This window comes from Scyliorhinus torazame, chromosome 7 (genome assembly GCF_047496885.1).
Source record: "Scyliorhinus torazame isolate Kashiwa2021f chromosome 7, sScyTor2.1, whole genome shotgun sequence".
Lineage (NCBI taxonomy): Eukaryota > Metazoa > Chordata > Chondrichthyes > Carcharhiniformes > Scyliorhinidae > Scyliorhinus > Scyliorhinus torazame.
The window spans coordinates 311907532-311934120 of NC_092713.1; the positions used below are offsets into that span (position 1 = coordinate 311907532).

General features: G+C 44.5%; 2 protein-coding genes across 4 annotated transcripts in view; both read left to right on the top strand.

Annotated features, from left to right (window-relative positions):
* The window catches only part of LOC140427201 (protocadherin-10-like), a 34486-nt gene extending 18998 nt beyond the window's left edge, over positions 1 to 15488 (top strand). Inside the window, exons 2-3 of one of the 2 annotated variants that reach the window (XM_072512796.1) lie at positions 7143 to 7232; positions 15247 to 15488. In XM_072512796.1, the coding sequence (XP_072368897.1) occupies positions 7143 to 7232; positions 15247 to 15372 (216 nt within the window). In that variant the 3' untranslated portion in view covers positions 15373 to 15488. The remainder of the gene's footprint in view (positions 1 to 7142; positions 7233 to 15246) is intronic. The other variant, XM_072512797.1, reaches the window with a different exon arrangement.
* The window catches only part of LOC140427200 (protocadherin alpha-C2-like), a 224294-nt gene that overhangs the window by 97666 nt on the left and 100039 nt on the right, over positions 1 to 26589 (top strand). Inside the window, exon 1 of one of the 2 annotated variants that reach the window (XM_072512789.1) lies at positions 19674 to 22422. The exons of the other annotated variant lie outside the window; for it this stretch is intronic. Within the exon in view, the coding sequence (XP_072368890.1) occupies positions 19954 to 22422 (2469 nt within the window). The 5' untranslated portion in view covers positions 19674 to 19953. Of the gene's footprint in view, positions 1 to 19673; positions 22423 to 26589 lie in introns of those variants that run through there. 2 annotated transcript variants of the gene reach the window in all.

Here is a 26589-nt window from a genome sequence, read left to right on the forward strand (position 1 = left end):
CCCCACAAAAAGAAACAAACTCTCAGCTTTGACTCTGTCATAGCCCCTGAGAGTGTTACATGTGTCAATAAGGTCACATCTCATTTTCTGAACTCCGATGAGTATAGGCCCAACCCACTCAACCTCTCCTCATCAGAAAATCCAACCGTACCCAGGTGTATCTCCTCTGGACTGCTGCATCCAATGCCGGCATATAATTCCTTGGATAAGTGGACAAAATTGTTCATAATATTCCAGACGTCGTCGAAACAGTGCCTTATATTATTTCAGCACGTCTTGCCTATTTCTGTACGCCATTCCCTTTGAAATAAAGTATAACATTTCATTTTCCTTCCCGATTACCTGCTGAGTTTGCATGCAGGTTTTTTGTGATTAATGCACGAGGACCCCAACTCCGTCTGTTCTGCAGCTTACGGCAGTCTTCCTCAAATTGATCAATATTCAGTTCCTTTATTGTTCCGACCAAAGTGCAAAACTTCACAATTTCCCACATTATATTCCATCTGCCGAGATTTTATCTGTCTGTATCCTTCTCTGGATTCTTTGTGCCATACTCACAATTTGCCACCCTATCTATATTTCTGCCGTCTGCAAACTTGGCAACAGTAAATTCACTTCCTTTGACCAAGTCATTCATATATATTGTAAATAATCGTGGCGCCTGTGGCACTCCAATAGGTGCAGGTTGCCATTTGGGAATTTTCTCTCTTCCCCTAAGTCTGTCTTCCATTGGTTATCCAATCTACTGTCCATGCTAAAATACTATCCCCAACAGGGTGAGACCTTATCTGATAATGTAGCCTTTTGTATGATACCGTATGCAACACTTTTTGGACACCAAAATACAGAACAGAACGTACACGAACATTGCACTGGGAGGAGTAAGACGTCTAAGTCGTTAAAATGTAGAGATGAAGAGGAGAGCGTGTTGTGGAAAGTGGTAACCGATGCACTTTGAATGGAGTTGCAACAGAGATCTCAGTTAGAAGTTGCCCAGCAACGGATCCAATTGATTTGATTTATTGTTGTCACATATATTAGTATACAGTGAAAAGTATTGTTTCTTACATGCAATACAGACAATGCATATCGTACATAGGGAATGAAGGAGAGACTGCAGAATATAATGTTACAGTCATAGCTCGGAAGTAGAGAATAGATCAACTTAATACGAGGTAGGTCCATTCGAGGTCAGATGGCAGTAGGGAAGAAGCTGTTCTTTCGTCCGTTGGTGCGTGACCTCAAACTTATGTATCTTTTTCCACATGGAAGAAGGTGGAAGAGCATATGTCCGGGGTGCGTGGGGTCCTGACTTATGCTGGCTTCCTTTCTGAGATAGTGGGAATTGTAGACATAGTCAATGGAGGAGAGGATGGATTGCGTGATGGACTGGGCTACAATTACGACGTTTTGTAGTTTCCAGCGGCCTTGGGCAGAGCAGGACCCATACCAAGCTGTGATACAACCTGAAAGAATGCTTTCTATGGTGCAGCTGTAAACGTAGGTGAGAGTCGTGGCTGACATGACACATTTCCTTAGTCTTCTAAGAAAGTAGAGTCATGGTGGGCTTTCTTAACTATAGTGTCGGCATGGGTGGGGGGGGGGGGGGGCGGGGGGGGTGGGGGGGCGGGGCGCAAGACAGGATGTTGGTGATCTGGACACCTAAAAACCTGAAGCTCTCGTCCCTTTCTACTTCGTTCCCATTGATGTAGACAGGGGCATGTTCTCCTATACACTTCCTGAAGTCGATGACAATCTCCTTCGTTTTGTTGACATTGAGGGAGAGATTATTGTCGTTGCACCAGTTCACCAGATTCTCCATCTCATTCCTGTACACTGTCTCGTCATTGTTTGAAATCCGACCCACTATGGTGGTTCATCAGCAAATTTGAAAATCGAGTTGGAGTACAATTTGGCCAAATAGTCATAGGTGTTTAAGGAGTATAGTGGGGGGGGGGGGGGGGAGGGGAGGGGCGGGGGGGGGGGGGGGAGGGCACAGCCTTGTGGCGCATCGGTGTTGAGGATAATCGTCAAAGCACAAAGAGTCATCGGGCTCGAAACGTTAGCTCTTTTCTCTCCCTGTAGATGCTGCCAGACCTGCTGAGATTTTCCAGCATTTTCTCTTCCCTTTCAGATTCCAGCATCTGCAGTAGATTGTTTTTATTTAAGGCAATCCAGAAGGCTGGAATTGATTCGTGTCATGACTAATCTTTTGAAGCACTTAATAATGATGGATGTCAGAGCCACTGGACAATAGTCATTATGGCATGCTGCTTGACTTTTCTTTGGTACAGGGAGGATGGTTGTCTTCTTGAAGCAGATAGGGACCTCAGATTGTTGTATAGAGAAGTTGAAGATGTCTGTGAATACTCCCGCCAGCTAATCTGCACAATACCTGAGTGCTTGTCCTGGTACCTCATCCAGGCCAGTGGCTTTCCATTGACCTCAAAGGTTGACCTTTGAGAAGGCTGCTCTGACGACTGCAATGGTGATCTCAGATATAGGTTCATCCGAGGCGTCTGGGGTGGAGGACGTGCTCGTGCTGGCCTCTTTCTTAAAGTTGAGCTCATCAGGGAGGGGTTCGTCGGAGCCGACGATTTTACATGCCTTCATCTCATAGCCCGTTATGTCTTGAGCTTGGTCTGGTACTGTCTCTCTGGCAGCTTTGCTGGATCTCCTTAGATCATATCTGGCTTTCTTGTATAGGTCAGTGTCGCCTGACTTGAACGCCTCAGCCCTCGACTTCAGCAAGCAGTAGATTTTCCTGTTCATCCAGGGTTTCCAGTTGGGAAACACGTGGATTTGTTTCTTTGGCACACAGTCTTCTACACACTTACTAATGAAGTCAGTTACTGTGGTTGCATACTCGTTCAGGCTGGTAGCAGAGTTTTTAAATACTGACCAGGCCACTCACTCTAAGCAGTCCCAGAGGAGATCACCCGATTTCTCAGACCACCATTGCACGTCTTTATTTGACGGATTCTCCCGCTTCAGTTTTTGCTTCTAAGCCGGAAGCAGGAGCACAGCCTTGTGGACAGATTTGGCAAAGTGTGGGAAGGTGATAAGCGGTACACATGTTTGATATTTGTGTAGCAGTGGTCCAGGATGTTTGGACCTCTGGTGGAACAGGTGACGTGTTGGTGCTAACTTGGTAGTACGCTCTTGAGCTTGGCTTGATTGAAGTCTTGTTCTTTTAGGATGGGAATAGAGGGATACGGACCCAGGAAGATTTTAGTTTAGACGGGCAGCATGGTCGGCACAAGCTTGGAGGTCCGAAGTGCCTGTTCCTGTGCTGTACTTTTCTTTGTTCTTTGTTCTTTGAAGTCCCCAGCCACGATGAACAAGGCCTCGGGATGTTTCGTTTCAAGGAAATTGTGTTTCCATTGTGCCTATTAGTGTCCCATTGCAATCTTGTCAGCTTGTCTCCTACCTCACTGTAGTTGTCTTCATTTACACGGGCAGACATCCATATACTTTTACTCTGCCAAATTGCAGTTTATATTATCATACAACAAGGTGAAATTTCACTCGTATGAAGAATGTTTCAGATGCAACTGGGAAGATCATCAAATCCCGAACTGTAGGTTGATTTTACATGCTTTGTATTTGGGGAGGTCGCACAGCATCTCCTTTTATGTGGACAGATAAACAAAATGCAATTACTTGGGCGGATGTGACACCTTGTACCTGGAAGAGCCCAAAAAAGGTTTCTGTAACTAACACTTGTCACAAATGATGCTGCATTTAGAATTACGATTTTAAATCTGCGCATTTCTCAATATCAGTTATGAACAAAGTGCACTGCAGATTGTGAGCGTTACTTTGACGCTGCTACAGAACTCATCATGTTTTACGGAATTAACACTGAACTGTGAAACCATGTAACACATATATAACAAAACAAATTAAAATGAATGCTTCGAATTTGGGAGTCGCAAGCACGGAGATATTTGATCTTCGGTAATGTAATGATGTCTTTTCTATTTCAACCTCTGCTGTCCTCGTAGAATTTGCAGATAAACTGAAAAACGAAATATATCTACTAGCCCTCTCCCTCTGTCTCTCTCTCAACATATATGTTAGCTATATGTTTGTCAATCGACTGCATTTCATTTAAACCTGGAAACCAGGAAATGTGGAGGAAGCTTTCACAAGATCGTGAAAATGTATCAATCAAAGTTGAAGGAGTTTACCAAAATAACTGGAATAGTCGGCTTCGTTCACAGGCTTACTTCCATGACACATTGATCAGAAAATGATTATATTAGACAAAAGGCACAGCTCTGAGAGAGTTACAGTATAACACTAATTACATTGAACGTTAATTAAATAATAAGGCAAATCCTAAAATGAACAAAGACTAGAAACCAGAATAAAAGTTGCACAACCTTAAATCCACACAGCAATTCCACCGGTGCTCAGTAGAGGCAGTAGAGCCTTTAAGATAATGTACTGTTATTATTGGCCGAGGCCCTTTGTGTTACTGTCTCCCAATGAGATGAAGAGATGTGGCCGGAGATCCAGCACCACTCCCCCAACACCATATACTGCGCACCGGTGATTCAACGAACATCATTTGTGGTTGCACGCTCTGAGCCCGGAGAAAGAAAGAATATATCTCAGGGTATTTGGGAATCATCTTGAAAATCGGAAGAAAGTCGAGGCGCTATATTGCATTTACTCGGATAAGCAAGGTAATGAACAATTCCGTTATTAGTCCAAAAGCAAGACGTGCATAATTCAACGGAGATTCTAACAGTTACAGTCGCAGTACCTTGAGCAGAATGGCCGTCCGGCTAAACAGCAATTTGTCGCAATGGCCTGTTCTTTATTTGATACTAATCTGTATTTCGGATTCCGTCTCTGTAAAAATTCGCTACTCAATTCCGGAAGAATTGGAGGTTGGTGCCTTTGTGGGGAATATTGCTACGGACCTGGGATTAGATGTAAAGCAGCTTTCGGGACGCAAATTTCGTATTGCAACCGGAGGCAAAAAACAATTTCTGGACGTAAATTTAAACAGTGGAGCTCTCATTGTAAAAGAAACAATGGACAAAGAGCAGCTTTGCGCGCACGACCTGACATGCGTACTGCTGTTACAGGCTGTGATTGAGAAACCATTAAAGGTGTATCGTGTAGAAATTGAGATTCTCGATATAAATGACAACGCACCCCAGTTCCAGACAAGCGAGTTAAACATTGGAATCTTGGAATTGCTGCCAGCAGGAACAAGCTTCCCACTCCAGAGGGCGATTGACCCGGACGCTGGAACCAACAGTGTTCGCTCCTACCAACTGAGTTCAAGCGAATATTTCACTTTGAAAACACAGTCCGAGAGGGAAGAAAATTATGTCCCCGAGCTTGTCCTGGAACGTCCCCTAGATCGAGAGCAACAGTCAGCTCACCAGTTAACACTGACCGCATTTGATGGAGGAAACCCAGAGAAATTTGGAACCACCCAGATTAAAATTACTGTGCTTGACGTGAACGACAATGCCCCATCGTGTGAACAGAACATCTATCAAATCACCACTGCCGAAAACACCCCCCAAAATACTTTGCTTGTAAAAGTCACTGCGATCGATATGGACGAAGGTCTAAATGGTGAGATCATCTATACATTTAGCGATCAGACTCCTGATAAAGTGCGTGACGTGTTTAGCTTGGATTCAACAACCGGAGAAATCAGAGTAGCCGGTATCCTGGACTTTGAAGAAGCTGCAAATTATCATATTTCGGTACAAGCTGAGGACAGAGGTGCACGGTCATTGTCAGTATACTGCAAAGTTTTGATCAAGGTGACTAATGTTAATGATAACTGCCCTGAAATAATGATAACTACTGCATCACATTCTATTCCAGAGGATGCTGCCGAGGACACAGCAGTAGCCCTTTTCCAGGTTACGGATCCAGATTCAGGCGAGAATGCGAGTAATTATTGTCGAATCACCAGAGGTAGCCCATTTAGGCTTGTCAGCGCTTTTAACGGGGTTTACACGTTAATTACGGATGGCGTGTTAGACCGTGAAATAGAGCCAGAGTACAACATTACTATTATATGTACAGACAGCGGCTCCCCTCCCCTCTCGGCTAATAGAACGATCCGAGTTCAAGTCTCGGACATAAATGACAATGCGCCACGTTTTACGCAGCCTTCTTTCACCATGTACGTAACAGAAAACAATGTTATTGGTGCTTCAATTGGTGCGGTGTCAGCCTTTGATCCAGATTTCAATCAAAACGCTGAGCTGTCCTATTTTATTTTCAATAGCCTGGTACACGGTTTGCCTGCAACCAGTTTCGTCTCAATCCATTCAGTCAGTGGTGAGATGTTTGCGCAACGCTCGTTTGATTTTGAACAATTGAAAAATATTCAGGTCCATGTACAAGTGAAGGATCGTGGGTCCCCTCCCCTAAGCAATAACATAACAGTGAATATAATCATCGTGGACCAGAATGACAATGCCCCTGTTATCGTGTCACCTTTGTCAATCAAAGGGTCTGCAGCAGAGGACACAATGCCCAGATCTGCAGAGCCAGGTTACTTGGTTGCAAAAGTGACCGCCACTGATGCTGATTCTGGAGTAAACGGTCGAATCTCTTACCAACTCCGTCAGCCGGCTGATGAAAGTTTGTTCACTGTTGCCTCGGAAACAGGAGAAATTTGGACGATTCGTCACTTGGGTCAGAGAGATTCACTCAGGCAGAAAATCGTGGTAATGGTGAAGGATAATGGAACCCCGTCACTTTCATCTTTAGTCAGCATCAATGTGTCAGTGCAGGATGACACCACAGAAAACGCATTAAATATCGGCACATCGGGGAATGTTGGACCATGGGAATACGATTTAAAATTTTATTTAACGATGATTTTAGGCTCAACCTCGTTCTTACTATTTGTGGCGATCGTCATTCTCGCTACGAAGGTGCACAGAGGTAGTAATGAAATTAAAAGTTACTGTTGCTGTTGGCACTCATCTTATTTTTCGAGGAAAGACCCTTTCAATGGAATCCAAAAGGCGAGTGCGAGTATTCAACTTCCACCCAGTTACACAGAGGCGTATGAAAGCGGGACCCTCCAGCAAACATTTGACTACAGCACATGCCAAGGTTCAGACTTGAACGATTTTATGTTTCTACAGTTACATGATGTGGCCACGCCCATGATTGACATCAAGAAACATGGAATTGCATCAAACTCTAGGAGCAAGGATGCAGCTAAATTTCGAGAGGTGAGTGTTGTCCAGGGAACCCACTAAATGCCACTTATGGGATGTGTTGGTGTCAATAGCAAAACATTGTGTTTGTATGACATCTGGAAATTGAATAATAAATACATGTTTAACAGTCAAAGTGGACAGTGAAACAAAACTTTATGTTTCGGGCCAGTGACCCTCTATGCAAACTGCGATTCTCTAGAGAGTTGTAGCATAATGAACACAGGAGGTGGGAAGAAGAAAATAAACGAGAGGGTATATGATTTACGGCTAAGCATAAGAGAATACCTGGTAAACAGCAGGATAGGGCAAGGCAAAATAAAGAGATGGTAGTAGAACAACAACAAAAAATCATGAGGCCTCAGGCAGTGTGCAGGGCAGAATCGGGATCATCAGCACAGCTACCGACCCAAAGAGGGGGAGATTGATGACCTGGTACTGGAACTCGGAGCTGAACTTGACATGTTGCGCAGTGCCCAGTAGAGAGGGGGGGGGGGGGGCTGCTATTCCTTGAACTTACCTTGTGCTTCATTGGAACAAAGCAAATGGTCAGAGAAAAGATGGTCAGCTTGACCAGTTAACTCTGTGGCTCGTCGACTGGAAAGTGGCTTTTTGCAAAGTGCTTAGTCATACCGCAACAGACCTCCTCCAAGTCGAGGAGGGCACATTTTGAATAAGAATGCATTATCCTAAATTAAAAAGTCAACTAAATTGCGATTACATCGGAAAGGTGTTTGTGGCTTTCGCGCGTGACTGGCGAGCAGATGATATTTTAGTTATTGCATCCCCTGTGCATGATTGGGATGGTAATACGGGGATGTCGTACATTGTGCAACTGGGCTGGTGATGTACGGGCCTGGACAAAAGAATGAGAGAAAGTGAACATAAAGGCTGAAATGTTAGTTTCATAAAACGCTCTCACTTAAAAATAAGCATGGAAATACATTCAATAACAAACTGGTCAGCAGAATTGACGACCAAGCAGTTGTAATAGCATAAACACCCACATTGCCATTACTCCCCCTCATCACCATCATGGTCGAGTAGATACTCCCTTTACTCGCTATGCCTTACATGAGGCTCCAGACCCAAAATAATGCACATGACTCTCAACTGTCATGTTGTCATGGCCTAGCAAATCACTCAGTCAGGTCAAATAAGGATGGGACCATATGAGAAAGAAGAAATCATTCACTACCTCAGGTAAATTCAAACTTTGAACCCCATTTTACTGATTGGAACCTCGATTGTGTTCACTCGGCCTGTGTCCAGATGCACCACATTGTGTAAAACTGGTCAATCTCAGACTCGAAAGTTTCAAATTATTTAAAGCATATTATTTATATTACAATTTCTGCTCGAATTGAATGATTAGGTTCGTAAAAACAATTATATCCGAGGGTTACATAATTCGAACCTGAATTACACACTCTGCTCCTTTGGTACAAATTATTAATTTTATTGGCAAACAAAAAGAAAACCTTGGACAGAGTGCTGAATCGCACTGGAAGTCAAGAAAACATCAAGCACAAGTGCAACTGCGAGGTTAGATAAAAACAATAATAGTGAAGGGACGTCAAATGGAAACCTCTTTGATAAGGAAATTGACGTTATTCTTAGCACCTAGAAAGTACGGATTAAAGGAAATTGTATCATCGTTTGAAAAACAAAATTGGAATCCCCTGCATGGGTGGTTGAAGCACCATGGGGCTATAAGAATATGAGTATCCATATGACCACGTGACCCAGTTCTACCATGCAAAAAATGATGACTGATACCCAGCATAAGTCACCTAAGTTGCGTGTATGGCTTAACATCTGTGTTCCACAAAAAATAACCAAACCTTGACGCAAAACAAGCAATTAACCTCACATCAGTTCCCATTTCTCGAAGAGCGATATAGTATACTATCACCCTTTTAATTTAACTTTGTGAAGCCCGGGCACGAGTTCCAGCTTCAGAGTGAGTCTCCAGTGGGAAAACATTCCTGCCAGCTCCCGTTAATACCTTGCGCATATCAATCAAGCCACAATTTGCATTCCAAATGCCAGGGAATGCAACATTAGTTTGTGAACCACTTCGTTCAATTGGTACAAATTCTGATATTTCCGCACGCTCTGCCTCTAAGGCTGATCCAGAGGATTGGTGTTCATAAATACTCACAGTTCATTAATGTGCTCGAAAATGAACGTTTTATTGCTGTAGTCAACCATCTAGCACCTGCGTGTTACTTGTCTGAACAAAAAAACAAGCATTCAATTCGCCTTTATGATAATTTTATGTATTCTCTATTTAAACATTCTGAAATTTGTAAATGGAACGCCAAGTCAATTTGGATGCATCCTGTGTCTCGCCGTTCGTCAAATTAAAGTATTATCTTTTGTCCAAAGTAGAAAACCACACATTGGGCACATTTCTACCCGTTATCTTAATCTATGTGTGGCTCTTTAAATCGTATGGATCCTTCAACACATTGTTTCAAATGACGCCTACCTTGGCGTCGTTGGCATATTGTACATGTCACATTATGTCCCATCATCTCAGTGGTTAATGGATAGTGTGAAAAGCTGAAGTCCCGGCACCTTGAGTACATCTTGACAATTAGAGTTCCTGGCTATTTTACATGCTTATTTTCATGTTGGGTTAAACGTACTAGGTATCCATGGTTATTTCGACTTTTTACATTCCTTGATGGGACGTTGGCCTCGCTGGCCACGCCGACTTTTGTTGCCCATTCTGGAACTGAGTGCTTTGCTAGTCTATTTCGGAGGGTAATTACGTGTCAACCATATTGCTCTGGTCTGGAATCACATGGACGCTAGACCACTTAAGAATGGCAGATTTGCTTCCCTGAAGGAACATAAGTGATCCATATGTGTTTATAGGACACTCGATGAAGGTTTCGTGGTCGGCATTCTTGAGACCACCTTATATTTAAAATTAGCCTCGACCTTTGAATTGCCAGTCAAGTGACATTACCAGTAAACCACCGCAACCGTATACTAAGTTCAGTAAAAGATCTAAAGGAAGGATTTGGAAGTCGATGGTGGGACAGGGCATTGTCCCTGGAGCAGCAATTCAGAGTGCCAGGATAATGGGGACGCACGTTTAACCCCACCACGTCTGTGTTGGAACTTAAATTCAATTTAAAAGAAAATCGGGAATTAAAAGTCCAAAGATTAACATGAATGATTGTCATAAAAAACAATCGGGTTCACTAATGTCCTCCAGGGAGTGATGTCTTCCGTCCTTGCCTGGCCTACATGCCACTCGAGACACAAAGCAATGCGCTTGACTTCTAAATGCGCTCAGGAATGGCCTAGAAAGCGACTCGGTTGTATCCAACCACTACAAAGAAAACAAAAGGTAATGAACCCGACGGACCACCCGGCATCGTCCTGCGCACTGCCTTATCAGTCTACTCTCGATCATCATAAAGTGAAGGAAAGGGTTGTCAACAGTGGTTTCGAACGGCATTTGCTCAGCGATTACATGCGCACTGACGCTCAGTTCCAGAGGTGAAGTGACAGTTACTTCCCTTGACATTAAGGCAGCATTTGATCGAGTATAGTGTCGTAGGCTCAGTCATCTTCAGCTGCTTCATCAATGACCATCACACGGTCAGACGTGGAGATGTTTGCTGACAGCTGCATGCTGTTTCTGACGATCTGCCTGTCAAAATTCAGCACGGCCTGGACAATATCCGCGTGTAGGTTGACAAGTTGAAAGTGACATTCACACGACACAGGTGCCAGGCAAATACACCTTAAATAAATGAGAATCTAACCGTCTCCTCTTGATATTCAATGGCATGTTTTCGGAGCCTGGGATGATTCTCACTGAAAAATGCCACATTGAGCATTTTCTGGAGCGGCGATTGAACGGCGCCGCGTGACCGGTTCCTCGGAGATAGAGATTTCCTTTTTAAATGGTGCGCAGATCTCAAAGTTAAGTTGAAATCCCCCACACGCTCCACCCACGGACATCGCGACCTCCCGCAGACTAGGGCACAACCCAGAATACAGGACCCCGGAGGTGCAACCTTCCCCAATTAATAAATTCCCGCGTCACCGCACGCCGCCGCCCCCCCCCCGGCCCACCCACATAACGCAGGCAAGGGGTGACTCGGCCCCTCGCCCATCCATCTTCGTCGACATCGGGGCATCACCCCACCTCCCAAGAGAGCACACTCAACTTCATGGTCGCTGAGGGCTCCCCAGATTTAAGGCTAACCCCTGTCAGCCCCCCCTACAGCCTCCTTTCAGCCCCCTTCAAGCCCCCCCTCGTGCCCGCTTCCGACCGCCTTCACACACCTTCTTATCCCCTTCATCACCCGTTCATACTTACCTTCACCCCTTCATCTTCACCCCTCCTACCTCCCACTCTTCATAGCCCCATTTTCATACTAACCATTTCCTCTCCTCTTCATACCCACCCTTCAACCCGCCCCCTTTATACACTCCCTTCACGCGCTCACACGTCTGCACTGCTCCAGACCTCCCGCTTTGGGCAACCCGGTTTTGCACCCCCTTCACCGCGCCCCACTTCATAGCCACGGGGCCACTCAAGCTCCGCCCCTTGGCATTACCCATTGGCACCCTGTCACAGCCCCTAGGACACCGGCAGTACCAACATTACAACCTTGCACTGCTAACCTAAGAATGCCAGTTGTGCCGGGGTGCCACGTTACCACTGCCAGGGTGCCAGAGGAAGTCCCGACCCAGTTCGCAACCTCTTGGGTGCTCTAATAGCCTACGACCCCGGGTGATCTAGGTTGGATCAAACGGACCAGTTCGTGTCAGGAAATGGGTGATAATTTCACCCCTTATGCTGGTATTCTTGCGAAGTGCCCTGATGTGTGTAACACGAAAAGCTTCGTCGTGTCTCTTTTTAAGCAATAGTTTATAATAGCCATTCCATTTTCGTTTCGCGTTCCAATTCGTTTTTTACGAACTCGGGAATGGGACAAAGGGAACCATCGGTTTCCCCCTATTAACCTTGTCATAACATCAATCTCACTTCCCTGTGCATTTTCCATAGCGCGGCATTGTTTCCCCTTCATCTGCGTATCCAATTGCTATTGTCTTGAGGAATCTGACTCCCTATAGCTGTGGCCGGGGCATAGAAAAAGAATGCGAGAGGGGCGGGGTGGGGGGGGGGGGGGGGGGGGGACCAGATTTACCGAGAATGTTTCTGCACCCATGATGTTTGCTTAATATGATTGTTCAGTTGTAGACGCAATTTGCCAAGGAGCAAATAAACATCGAGGCAACGATCGATGCATGGCTCAAAAAAAGAGAAAGTATTGAATCTAACATATTCCTCGGAATTTTCCTCGGTGCAAGATATTCAGGATAAATAGGGAAGAATGAAAGAGGAAAGGTAGCAGTTTTGGATGGGAAAATGCTGCAATGCGAGGATGAATATCCTTGCGGGGATAAATGGATAAATGTCCAAATCTATTTGGTTGGAGTTAAGACATTAAACCACTTAGTGTCTATGAATGGTTGCAGAACAGCGGGATTTGAGGAAAAAACGTTTCCACTCAGACCGTGGGGGGAATCGGGAACTCGATGCCTTAAAGGGTAGTAGGGGCGGGAACCCCCATAACATTGCAGAGACATTTAGACGATCAGTAAAAACGCCATAGCATACAAGGCAACGAGCAAATGTTGGAAAATGGGATTAGAATAGATAGATGCTTGATGGCCGGCGCAGACACGATGGGCCCAAGGGCCTCATTCTGCGCGATAAGACTCTATGATTATGACCATTGCTATACGTAGACAAAGGAGCAGATCTACATTGGAATTGCGGAGAACCACATGAGCTGCAGAGTCATGATTATGCGTTAAATATCAGAATAACGAATGTGTTACTGCCCGCGTTAAGGAGAAGATTTTCTGATCATGTTTAGAAGAACTGTGCGGACCGGGGTTCATGCCGAACCAGGGAGTGGCATTGCTGCATCTCGTGGTGGGGAATTGCGCCGCTCTATCGGAGCACCTTGGAAGAAATACAAGAGCTTTATTTTTCCTCTGACGAAGGACAAGCAAAAATATGGAATGGAAAAACAGACGACTGAACAACAGTCTGAAATCAAATTGGGGCAAAGGGAAATTTGTTGCAGCAACGTGGTGAGAGAGTCTATGCTCTTAGCAATCATGATCCTGATAAAGTGCGTGCGGTGTTTAGCTTGGATTCAGCACCAGAAAAATCAGAGTAGCCGGTATCCTGGACTTTGAAGAAGCTGAAAATTATCAGATTTCGGTACAAGCTAAGAATATAGGTTAATTATCAGCACAATGCAATGTTTTGATGAAGGTGACTGATTTTAATGATAATTGCCCTGGAATATTCAGGACTACTGCATCATACTATTCCGGAGGATCCTGCCGAGGACACAGCAGTAGCCCTTTTCCCTGTTAGGAATCGAGATTCGGTTCAAAAGGCAAGTCGTCATTATCGAATCACCAGATCTAACCCATTTAGGCTCAACAGTTCTTTTAGTTACTACTACACATTAGTTACTCATGGCGAGTTAGTCTGTGAAAAAGATCCAGAAGACAATATTACCATTATATGTACGGGTACTGGCTCCCGTCGGCTCTCTGCCAGCAAAGCCATCCGAGTTCTGGTCACAGATATAAATGACAATGCGCCACGTTTTACGCAGCCTTCTTTCACCATGTATGTAACAGAAAACAATGTTGTTGGTGCGGCGTCAGCCTTTGCTCCAGATTTCAATCAAATCGCTGAACTGCCGTATTCTATTTGAATTTTTTTTTTAGAGTACCCAATTAGTGGGCAATTTAGCGGGGCCAATCCACCTACACGGCACATTAGCAGCGCTAACCACTGCACCAGCATTCCGCCCTGTTGGATTCTTTTTTGGAAAGCCTCAAAAACGGCTTGCCTGCAATCACTTTCGCCTCAATAAACTCAGCCAGCGGTGAAATGTCTGATCAACGCTGCTTTGATTTTGGGCGTTTAAAATAAATTCACTTCCACGGTCAATTAAAGGAACCTGGATCCCCTCCTCTGAGCAATAATATAACAGTGAATGTAATCATCGTGGACCAGAATGACAATGCCCCGCCGGTGCTCGTGTCACCTTTGATAGCACGGTAGCACACTGTGGATTCACAGCGCCAGCGTCCGCGGTTTGATTCACCACTGGGTCACTGTCTGTGCGGAGTCTGCACGTTCTCCCCGTGTCCTCTTTCCTCCTGGTGCTCCGGATACCCCCCACAATCCGAAGACGTGCAGGTTAGGTGGATTGGCCATGCTAAATTGCCCTTCGTGTCCACAAAAGTTAGGAGGGGTTATTGGGTTACGGGGATTGGGTGGAAGTGAGATCTTATTCGATGGGCCGAATGGCCTCCTTCTGCACTGTATGTTCTATGTTCTTTGTAAATCAATGGGTCTGCAGCAGAGGACACAGTGCCAGGATCTGCAGAGCCAGGTTACTTGGTTGCAAAATTGACCGCGACTGCTGCCGGTTCCGGACCAAACGCTTTGTCAGCCGACTGATGAAAGTTTGTTCACTGTGGGTTCAGAGGCAGGAGAAGTTTGGACGGTTCGTCACTTGGGTCAGAAAGATTCACTCAGGCAAAAAAAAAAAATCGTAACTTTCATGAAGGATAATTTAACACTGTCACTTTCATCTTCCCCCTGGAAACGCGATTTAAAATTGTACTTAATGAAATGAAAATCGCTTATTGTCACAAGTAGGCTTCAATGAAGTGTCTGTGAAAAGCCCCTAGTCGCCACATTCCGACGCCTGTTCGGAAAGGCTGGTACGGGAATTGAACCCGTGCTTCTGGCATTGTTCTGTATAACAAGTCAGCTGTTTAGCCCACTGCGCTAAATCTGCGCTTATTTGTCGAGAAAGAATTCTCTCCAATGAATCCAAAATATTCAATTCCACCCAATTACACAGAGGTGTATGAAAGCTGGACCCTCCAGCAAACAATTGATTATGGCACGTGCCAAGATTCTGTCTTGAAAGCTTTTATCTTTCTACAGTTACAAGGTGTGGCCGTGCCGAGGATTGATATCAAGAAAGGAACATATCATTCCGCAGAACATGGAATTGCATTACACTCTGCGAACAAGGACGCAGCTACATTTACGGAGGCGAGTGTTGTGTAGGGAAATCATTAAACTCCACTGATGGGATACATGAGAGTCTGTACCGAAACACTCTGTTTGTACAAAATCTGGAATGAAAATAAAAAATGCTGGAAATAATCGCCTGTTTGACAGTCCAAGTGGTTTACTGTCAGTGACTCTTCATGTAAACCGAGATTGCTTTGAGATGCAGCAGATTTCATTGAAGGCAGGAAGAGGGAAGGAAGGAACAACAGGAAGGTATGTGAGCAGGTGAAAGGGACGAGGAAGCAAATGATACACATTAGGATAGTGCAAGGCAAAATAAAAAGCGGGCAGGAGAACAAGAACAAAAAACATGTATCCTGAGAAGGTGTGTAAGGCGGAAGCACCATTATGAGCAACTACTTCCGTCCCCAAAACGGGAGATTTATGATCTGAGAATGTGCAACTCAGTGTTGGGACTGAAATGTTACGCAGTGCCCAGTAGAGCAATGATATCGTATTCCTGGAGTTTACCTTGAACTTAACTGGAACAGTGCAAGGGGCCACAGATAATTATATCAGAATGGGCATGGAGTACAGTAAAACAAAATAGCAGGTGACCAGTAGGATTTCCTTCCTCGGCGGTAGAGTGGTGTTTTGCAAAGACATTAACCAAACTGCGACAGGCTTCCCAAAAATCCAGGAGACCACATTGTAATCAACGGCTGGTTTATATTAAATTGTAAGAAGTGCACCTAAATCGCCAGCGTACCGGACAAGTATAGGTGTTGTTTTCGAGCGTGACTGGCGAGGAAATTTTATTTGAGGGATTGCATCTCCTGCGTATGCGTGGGAAGGTGGTCTGGGAAGGTGCTCCAATCGGCAACTTGGCTGGCAATCCAGGGGCCTTGACAAATGATTTAGAGAACGTGAATGCAGATCATTAGTTTAAGAAATTACACACACTTTAACATGTATGTAAATAACAAGATAAAACAGTTTTCAGCAATAAAAAACATCCAACTGTTGAAATGCCCTAAAAACCCTAATTGCCATTACAAGTCTCCTTTGTTGCAGAACAGGTACTCTCTTTGCAAGGTATGGTTTTCGTGTGGCGTCAGACCGACAAGAACGCACTTGACGGTAGCATAGCGGTGAGCACAGTTGCTTTAGGGACCCATGTTCGATTCCGGGCTTGGGTCACTGTCTATGCAGAGTTTGCACGTTCTCCCCGTGTCTGCGTGGGTTTCCTCCCAGTGCTCCGGTTTCCTCCCAAAGTCCAAAGATATGCGTGGCCATGCTAAATTGACCATGGAAATCTAGACCGAGCAAACACAACTGAGGTTCCAGTCAGCAAACTCAAGTGGAAAGCTTTAATTTTTCTGAAGTATTGATTGATTCATTTTTTTCCCTCTGTTCCTATCCTAAGTTAACTTGGCTGAATGTTTAGCTGGGTCATAACAACATGGCAGTTAGCAACTGTGCTAACCGCTATGCTACCGCGCTGCCCCATGCAACGCTCAGAGAGATATCGTGATCCAGTTCTTGGATGAAAAGACATTGGGTTTAGGATACTCAGAAAGAGTGTGCCTCAGAGGCAAAAACTATATGTTTTTTCTGAAACCACTCTCATCCAAACTGATCTGCTTTTGATTTGAAAAACCTATCACAAGATTTAATTGATGCCAAGAATTTAAAGGAGAATTCCGAATCAACACCACTGTCTTTAGTGAGAAAGGAGAGGAGAGGTGCTGACGTGGGTGTTGTTGATGTTGCGCAGTCGGTCAAGTGGAGGTAGCGGTGCACATCTTGGGGTGGGCCCGAGCGTGAGTGAGGCGTTGACCTGGGGGAGCTGGCTAAACAGCGGAAATGGCTGATCGGCGGAGGGGGCTGCGGGGAGCCCCCCCGATCCTGTTGATTATATGGAACTTATGTGGTTGAAATGACCCGGTCAAATTGTTGCGCGTTTTCACACATTTGAGGAATTTAAACGCGGACGTTGAGTTTCTTCAGGAGGCGCACCTGAAGGTGGGGGAACCAGGCGGAGCTGCGTGGGACAGGTGTTCCGTTCCATGGATATGAAAATGAGAGAGCTGGCGGTGTTGGTAAACCAGAGGATGGCCTTTGAGGTCGGCAGTATTGTAACCGGTCCTGGGAGGATATTTGGGATGGTTAGCGGCAAGTTAGAAGGGACGCCTGCGGAGCTAAGGAATGGATATGGCACAAATTGTGATTATGTGGATTTCTTGAGGCGGGTTCTGGTGAAAATTCCAGACCTGGACATACATTGGCTGATTATGGGGGAGGTTTTATTCCAGTTCAGGATCCTTGGCTGGACCGGTCGTGCCCTAGGCTCCTAAAGTTTTCAACTACAGCAAGGGAGATTTTGGGGTTCATGGAGGGGAGGAGGAGGTGGGGGGGGGGGGGCAGCCTTGGTGGTTGAGAGGCCGAGGGCAAGGAGGTTTCGTACTTCTCCCACGGTCACGGGTGTACTCTGGATTAATTTATTTGTGTTAGACAAGCCGGTGGTGGTCTCTGACCATGCGCAGCACTGGGTGGATTTGCGGCAGGTGCGAAGGTGGGGGGGGGGGGGGGGGGGCGGGGGAGGCTCAACAGTCTCAGTGGAAGCTTGATGTCGGTTTACTGGTGGACAAGGGGGTCTATGAGAAGGTGAGGGTGGCCATCCAAAATTATGTGGAGCTGAATAATAAGGGTAGGTTCCTGTCTCTCCGCTGTGAGAGGCGCTGAAGGCGGTCCTAAGGAACGAATTTATATTTATGTGCATTCATATGGAGAGAGCGGAGCAGGCTGAGCGGCTGAGGTTAGATATATTCGCTGGCTCCTGAAGAGGCATCTCTGAAGGAATGGCTCCAGATGGAGTTTGGGCTGGTGTCCACGGGAAAGTTGGTGGGACAACTGCGTTGATGAAGAGGGGCGGTTAATGAGTACGGGGGGGGGGGGGGAGCGAGTAGGTTGCTTGCACGTCAGTTGAGGAAGCAGGCAGCAGCGTGAGAGATTGGAAGTGTGAGGGGTGAGAGGGGGTGGTGGTATCGGAGCCAGAGGGGGTGAATGGGGTTTTTGATGCCTTCTATTGCAGGTTGTATAACTCGGAGGCTCAATTGGATGATGAAGGGATGAAGTAGGTTTTGGTCGATTTGGTGTTCCCGAGAGTTGAGGAGGCGTATTTGCAGGGATTGGGGCCCCGACTTTGCTGAGGCACGTGATGGACTGCATGGGAGCGATACAGGTGGGCGGATGTGATCCCAGCTGAGTTTTATAAGAGGTTTGGGTGTGAGCTGGGACCCCCGCTATTTGGGATGTATGATGAGGGGTGGTGGGGGGCTACAGCACCCCCCCCCCCACGCACACACACACACACATGCATACATATACACGCTGACGCAGGCCTCTGTATAGCTCATTTTGAAGAAGGACAAATACCTGGAGCAGTGTGGGTCATACCACCCTGGTATTCGCTGTTGAATGTAGACCCAAAGGAAATGCCGAAGGTGCTGGTGTCACAGATGAAGGATTGCATGATGGGGGTGATGGATGCCCTCAGAGGGCTAAGAAGTATAAGTGGTGGTGGCAATGGGCGGGGAGAAGGCGTTCGATCGTGTTGAATGGGGGTATCTGTTTGAGGTGTTGGTTCGGCTCAGGTTTGGGCAGGGGCTTGTGGATTGGGTTCGGTTGTTGTACAGAGCATCGAAGGCGAGTGTTCGGGTGAACAGGGTTAGTTTGGACTGCTTCAGATTACACCAGGGGATCAGGTAGCGTGGCCTGCTCTCCCTCTGCTCTTTGTACTGGCGATAGAGCCGTTGGCAATGGCGCTCAGAACTGACAAACGAAACCTATCTCCCCCCCCCCCCCCTTCTGCCCCTCTCTCACATGTTTAAACCTGTTAACTATTGTTTTTCAATACGCTGCATTTTATTTTAACCTGCATATTGACGTAAAACAGGCAGCGAAGGTGGAGGAAGCGTTCACAAGATCGTGGTAATGTAGCAAACAATGGTGAAAGAATGTATCAAAATAAGTGAAGGAGAAGGCTTCGTTCGACAGATTTATTTCCATGGCGTTCTGATCACAAAATGATCATATTGGACAAAGATTAAAACTCTGTGAGAGATGCAGCATAAACTTAAGTACATTGAACACAAATTAAATAATAAAGCAAATCATAAATGTACCAAAAACCAGAAAAGACAATAAAAGTTGCACAACGTTAAATCAACACAGCAATTCCACCGGTGCTCATTAGAGGCACTGCTGCTTTAAGATAATATGCTGTTATTATTGGCCGAGTCTCTTTGTGTCGCTGTCTACCAATGAGATGAAGAAATGTGGCCGGAGATCCAGCGCCACTCCCCCTACACAATATACTGCGCACTGGAGATTGAACGAACACTATTCGCTGTTTCACGCTCTTAACCTGCTTCGGAGACAGAAAGAACACACCGCAGGGTTTTACAAATCATCTTGAAAATCGGGAGAAGCAAAGTCTAGGCGCCGTACATTGAATTTTGCATCTCTATTAGAAAAGCAAGGTAATGAACGAATGTGTTTTCAAGTCTAAAATAAAGACGCGTATAATTTAATGGTGATTCTGCCAGTTATATTCGCAGTACTTTGAGCAGAATGGCCGACTGGCTAAACAGCTATTTGTCGCAATTGGCTCTTCTTTATCTGATATTCATGTGTGTTTCGGATTCCCTCTGTATAAACGTTCGCTACTCAATTCCGGAAGAATTGGAGGTTGGTGCCTTTGTTGGGAATATTGCTACGGACCTGGGATTAGATGTGAAGCAGCTACCGGGGCGGAGATTTCGAATTGCAACTGGAGGCAAAAAAGAATATCTGGACGTGAATTTGAGCACTGGGGCTCTCGTAATAAAAGAAAAAATGGACAAAGAGCAGCTTTGCGAGCACGGCCTGTCATGCGCGCTGATCTTCGAGGCTGTGATTGAGAAACCATTAAAGCTTTACCGTGTAGAAATTGAGATTCTCGATATAAATGACAACGCGCCCGTGTTCAAGACAAGCGAGTTAAATATTGAAATCCCGGAACTGCTTCCAGCGGGAACGAGCTTCCTGCTCCAGAGGGCGATTGACCCGGACGCTGGAACCAACAGTGTTCGTTCCTACCAACTGAGCTCAAGCGAATATTTCACTTTGAAAACACAGCCAGAGAGTGAATACAATTATGTCCCTGAGCTTGTCCTGGAACGTCCCCTAGATCGAGAGCAACAACCAGCTCATCAGTTAACATTGACCGCATTTGATGGAGGAAATCCAGAGAAATGTGGAACCACCCACATTAAAATTACTGTGCTTGACGTGAATGACAATGCCCCATCGTGTGAACAGAACATCTATCAAATCACCACTGCCGAAAACACCCCCCCAAATACTTTTATTGTGAAAGTCACTGCGATCGACATGGACGAAGATCTAAATGGTGAGATAATCTATACTTTTAGCGATCAAACTCCTAATAATGTGCGTGACGTATTTAGCTTGGATTCAACAACCGGAGAAATCAGAGTAGCCGGTATCCTGGACTTTGAAGAAGTTGAAAATTATCAGATTTCGGTACAAGCTAAGGACAGAGGTACACGGGCATTGTCAGCATACTGCAAAGTTTTAATAAAGGTGACTGATGTTAATGATAATTGCCCTGAAATAATGATAACTACTGAATCACACACTATTCCGGAGGATGCTGCCGAGGACACAGCAGTAGCCCTTTTCCAAGTTACGGATCCAGATTCTGATGAGAAGGCAAGTAGTTATTGTCGAATAACCAGCGAGATCCCATTTAGGCTTAACAGTTATCTTAATAAATACTACACGGTAGTTACTAATGGCGAGTTGGACCGTGAAAAAAGTCCGGAATACAACATTACAATTATATGTACGGATACTGGCTCCCCTCCTCTCGCTGCCAACAAAACCATCCGAATTCAAGTAACGGATATAAATGACAATGCGCCACGTTTTACGCAGCCTTCTTTCACCATGTATGTAACAGAAAACAATGTTATTGGTGCTTCAGTTGGTGCGGTGTCTGCCTTTGATCCAGATTTCAATCAAAACGCTGAGCTGTCTTATTCTATTTTTAATAACCTGGTACACGGTTTGCCTCCAATTACTTTCGTCTCAATAAATGCAACCACTGGTGAGATGTTTGCGCAACGCTCCTTTGATTTTGAACAATTAAAAAACATTGAAGTCCATGTACAAGTGAAGGATCTTGGGTCCCCCCCACTGAGCAATAACATAACAGTGACTATAATCACCGTGGACCAGAATGACAATGCCCCTGTGATCGTGTCGCCTTTGCCATTCAAAGGGCCTGCAGCAGAGGACACAATGCCCAGATCTGCAGAGCCAGGTTACTTGGTTGCAAAAGTCACCGCCTTAGATGCTGATTCTGGAGTAAACGCTCAAATGTTTTACCAACTCCGTGAGCCAACTGATGAAAGTTTGTTTACTGTTGCCTCAGAAACAGGAGAAATTTGGACGATTCGTCGTTTGGCTCAGAAAGATCCATTCAGGCACACAATCGTGATAATGGTGAAAGATAATGGAATCCCGTCACTTTCATCTTCAGTCACCATCAATATGTCAGTGCACGATGATACCAACGAAAATGCATCCAATATCGGCTCATTGGGGAACGTTGGCCCATGGAAATACGATTTAAAACTTTATTTAATGATGATTTTTGGCGCAACCTCGTTCCTACTACTTATGGCGATTGTAATTCTCGCTGCTAAAATGCACAGACGTGGAATTGAAATGAGCAGTCCCTGTTGCTGTTGGCAACCGTCTTGTATTTCGAGAGAAGATCCTCTACATGGAATCCAAAAGGCTAGCGCGAGTATTCAAATTTCACCCAATTACGCAGAGGTGTATGAACGAAGGACCCTCCAACAAACATTTGACTATGACACGTGCCAAGGTTCACACTTGAACGATTTTACCTTTCTGCAGTTGCAAGGTGTGGCCGCTTCCAGGATTGATATGAACAAAGGCACATCTCACCCCGAAGAATGTGGAATTGCACCAAACTCTATGAGCAAGGACACAGCTAAATTTCTTGAGGTGAGTGTTGGCCTGGGAAAATATAATACTTCGCTTATGTGATGCATTAATATCAATACCAAAGCACTGTTAATCTATAAAATGAGTAATTAAAATAGAAAATGTTGAAAATACTCAATATGTTTAACAGCCCAACTGGAAAATGGAATATAATTGATGCTTCATTTCATTGATCATTCATGCGGTATGGCATTATTTAGAGATCGAGCAGCTTTTGATGAAACATAGAATCATAGAATTTACAATGTAGAAAGACGCCATTCTGCCCATCGAGTCTGCACCGGCCCTTGAAAAGAGCACCCCACTTAAGCCCACACCTCCACCCTATCCCCATAACCCCGCCTAACATATTTCGGTTGTGGGGGTGTGACCCACACAGACACAGCAGAACGTGCAAACTCCACACGGACAGTGATCCAGGGCCGGGATTAAACACGGGTCCTCGGTGCTGTGAGGCAGAGTGCAGAATGTTAACCACTGTGCCACCGTGCCACCCCAAATTTACCACTGTAACCTAATAGTTAAGGACAAGTACACAATTTACCACAGGTGTGGAAGAGTTGGGAAGCAAAAGGGATGGGACTCGTAAAAAGGCAGGAAAAGTACAGGTAATTTCATTGAAAAGAAGATCTTTCTTTTAATATTGTGCAAATGTGAATAAATGGAGGATGTTTAGTGCCAACTGGTATGCGACAACGAAACAGCGAAATTAATCAGTAGATTATGAATGGGTTTTACATTTTGGAATAGTGTGCATTACCAATTAAAACGTAGAGGTTTTCACAGAGTTTTGGAAATCCAATATATTCAAGATTCTTGTATTTTTTTGTATTCCTTTTCTCTTTGGGTGCTTGAAACATTTCAGAACTCAGAATCAATGTTAAGTCAATCAATTTTTTATATGGATTAAATGATCATTTTTGTATTCGTTCATGGGACGTCGCAGGTTGTCCCAGCATTTATTACACATCCCTAATTGCTCTTGAGCGAGCAGTTAAGAGTCAACCACATGTTCGCCAGACTAAGGACGTCAGATTTCCTTCCCTGAAGGACATTAGTAAACCAAATGTTTTTAACGACAATCGACAGTGTTTTTTACGGTCAGCTTTAGACTTTTAATTCCAGATTTTTATTGAATTCACATTTCACAATCTGCAGTGGCGGAATTTGAGCCTGGGTTCATAGAGAATTACTCTGAGTCTCTGGTTTACTACTCCAGTGACAATACCAGTAAGTCACCGTTTCACCATGCTTCTCATGTATACACAATCGCCAATTTTCACCTAAATAATTCGATTAGGAGGCAACAGGTTGAAGTGTCGATATGTTTTTTTATAGACTCTTAAATACTCCCTCAAAAGAAGCTTGTATCCCAAGAGTGCAATCTCTCCTCCAAGCCCATATAGGAACCCATCCATTTCATAGCAGTCAGAATTAACGGTTTACAATTTTCTCAGCATGTACTACTCGTTGACAGTCTTGATCCTCAATACACAACCTTGTTTTAATATTTTATTATGACTTGCTTTTCAAAGAAAAATACACACCATTTATTTCAAATTAAAACAAGGCCAACAGTGGCTGAAATTTTCCAGCCATTGTTGTCGGCTGGATTCTCTGGTCTTGCTGGTGCCCTGGGGCTGGGGGAGGGGGGAGGGGGTAAATACCGCTGATAGTGGTGGGGAGGGGGACACAGAATTAATAATTACATTTGAAGTAAATTTTGCAATCGGGTAAACTGTGTTGAGATCTGTACAATGCTCTTCAACTGTCGAGTTAAAAGACCAGAGTAAAATCACAATATGATATTTCTTAAGATCGCCAGATTTATGCATTTTTGGCCAAATGCATTGTATGATCTTATTTCCTTGCCTCAAATTACTTGTGAAATTACTACCAATATTTACCCACACGAGAGTTAATTCTTTTAGTCCAATCTCAGCTTGATTTTTGAAGAGCATAAAACTTCCAATTATACAGCTAGGTTTTTTCTTCCCCACTGTTCAGGTGTGCCTATTTGTGAAATATATTTATGAAAGTGTTACTGACAATATTGTAGACATATGTTATGAAAATTATAAATGTTATAATCTTTAGGCAAAGAACAAAATATAGATTTGTTGCACAAATGAGGGTACATCTCATTAAAGAACAAAATATTCTTCCTAAACGTTTAATTTACTCACACAGAGCCATGATCATAAAATGGCAACCACATTTTCCTCAATGACAGATACACACAGAAGGTGAACCCACTACACAAGTTCAAACCAGGTTGGACTTTTAGCAATGATAATAGTAACCTGTCCTGCATCTGTTTGAATAAATCAAACAATCTGTAACTAATATATTTTGCTTTACGTCAACTATTCAAAAATGAAAAGCAGAATACTGCAGATGCTGGAAATCACAAATATAATCGTAAAAAAGTGGATAACACTTGGTAGGTCAGAAGCATTTGTAGAGACATGAAAAAGTTCACATTTCAGACCTTACGACTCACCAGACGAACAACGTTTAAGGAAATGGCGATGGGAAAAATGGCCACAAAAACAAGAGTAGATGACTGGTCTGTAAATTGATACGATGGCAAACAGGAGAACAATAAATTAACAGGAGTTGATCATAAGATAAGACAAAAGGAGAGTGTGTCAGTAATTATTGCGCAACAGAAAGGGAGAATAGAGACATTAAAAAATCAAATTAAGCTAGGGAAGGGGAACATTCATACAAGAAGCCAAAAGGACATATAGACATGATGTGAATAGCTACTCAACGAAGGCGTTTTGTAGACAAATACATGTGGTATCAGAAATAAAATTAGTTTGCAGTACAAATTTTGCAGAAAGTTTCAGCATGATGAGAGTTGAATATTTCAATCTTTAGAAAGGGTTATGGCTGATCGATTGAAGCGCAGTTGGTTTAGTGATGAAAGGCATTTTTGAAGTACATACAGATCCACAAGAAAATAAACAAAGCGTAAATTAAAGGTGGTGAGACACAGTTCAATTCTCTAAACTCAGCCCTCTGTCGTCAGGGATCTACATGCACGTTGGCCTTTTGTCCACAGCAGGCAGATGGATTCAGCAACACTTAGGCATTTGGGAGGGGCAGTGACAATGCGTCCTCGAAGTTTTGCAGCTGTACTGCCATGCAATATTGGTAATATGCTGCACAGAGTACATGAGTGCTGGAGGTCCTCAGAATAGTGCCCTCGGTCCAACCATCTTCATCTGCTTCATCCATGACCTTCTTTCCATCACAATGTCAGAAGTGCAGAAGCTCACTGCTGGTTGCAAAATGTATCGGATTATTCACGACTGTTAGATACTGAAGCTGTTCATGCCGGAATTCAGCAAGAGCTGGACAGTATCCAAGCGTCAGCTGAAAAGTTACAAGTGACATTCACGCCACACAGGTGCTAGGTAATGACACCTCAAACAAGTAAGAATGTAACCATCGTCCCTTGATGTTCGATGGCATTACCATAGATGAAGCCCCCACGATTAGCATCCAGCTGGTGGCCATTGACCAGAAACTGAGATATACATACTGCGGCTACATTAGTAGGTCCGAGGTCAAGAATTCTCTGGCAACTTACCTCCTGGCTCCACAAAGCCTGTTTTCCATCGGCAAGGCACACATCAGGAATTTGTTGGAATACCATCTAATTGCCTGCAGGAGTGAAACTCAAACAACACTCAAGCAGCTCAACGCCATTCAGTGCATAGCAGTTTGCTTGATTGTTACCCTTTCCACCATCAAACAATCCACCAAGGTGCCGGCGAAGGAGCCGCAATGGGTTTCTGCAATGCATTTGGTAGATGGTACACAGTGCTGCCATAGTACACCAGTAGCGCGGGGAGTGAGTATTTAAATCATAGAAATCAATTCTACGATTTCAGCATTTACTCACTGCGCTATCAATTTAATGTGGCAGCAATGTGTACCATCGACAAGATGCACTGCAGAAACTCATCAAAGCTCCTTCGACAGCACCTCCCAAATCTCTATCGTCTAAAATCATGGGCAGTAGATGTAAGTGACTTAAACTACATTCAACTTCCCTCCCAAGTCATACGCCATCCTGACTTGGAACAATGTTTATATTCCTTTGCGGTCCAAGAAGGCAACTCACCACGCCGGTTTCAAGTGCAACTAGTATGG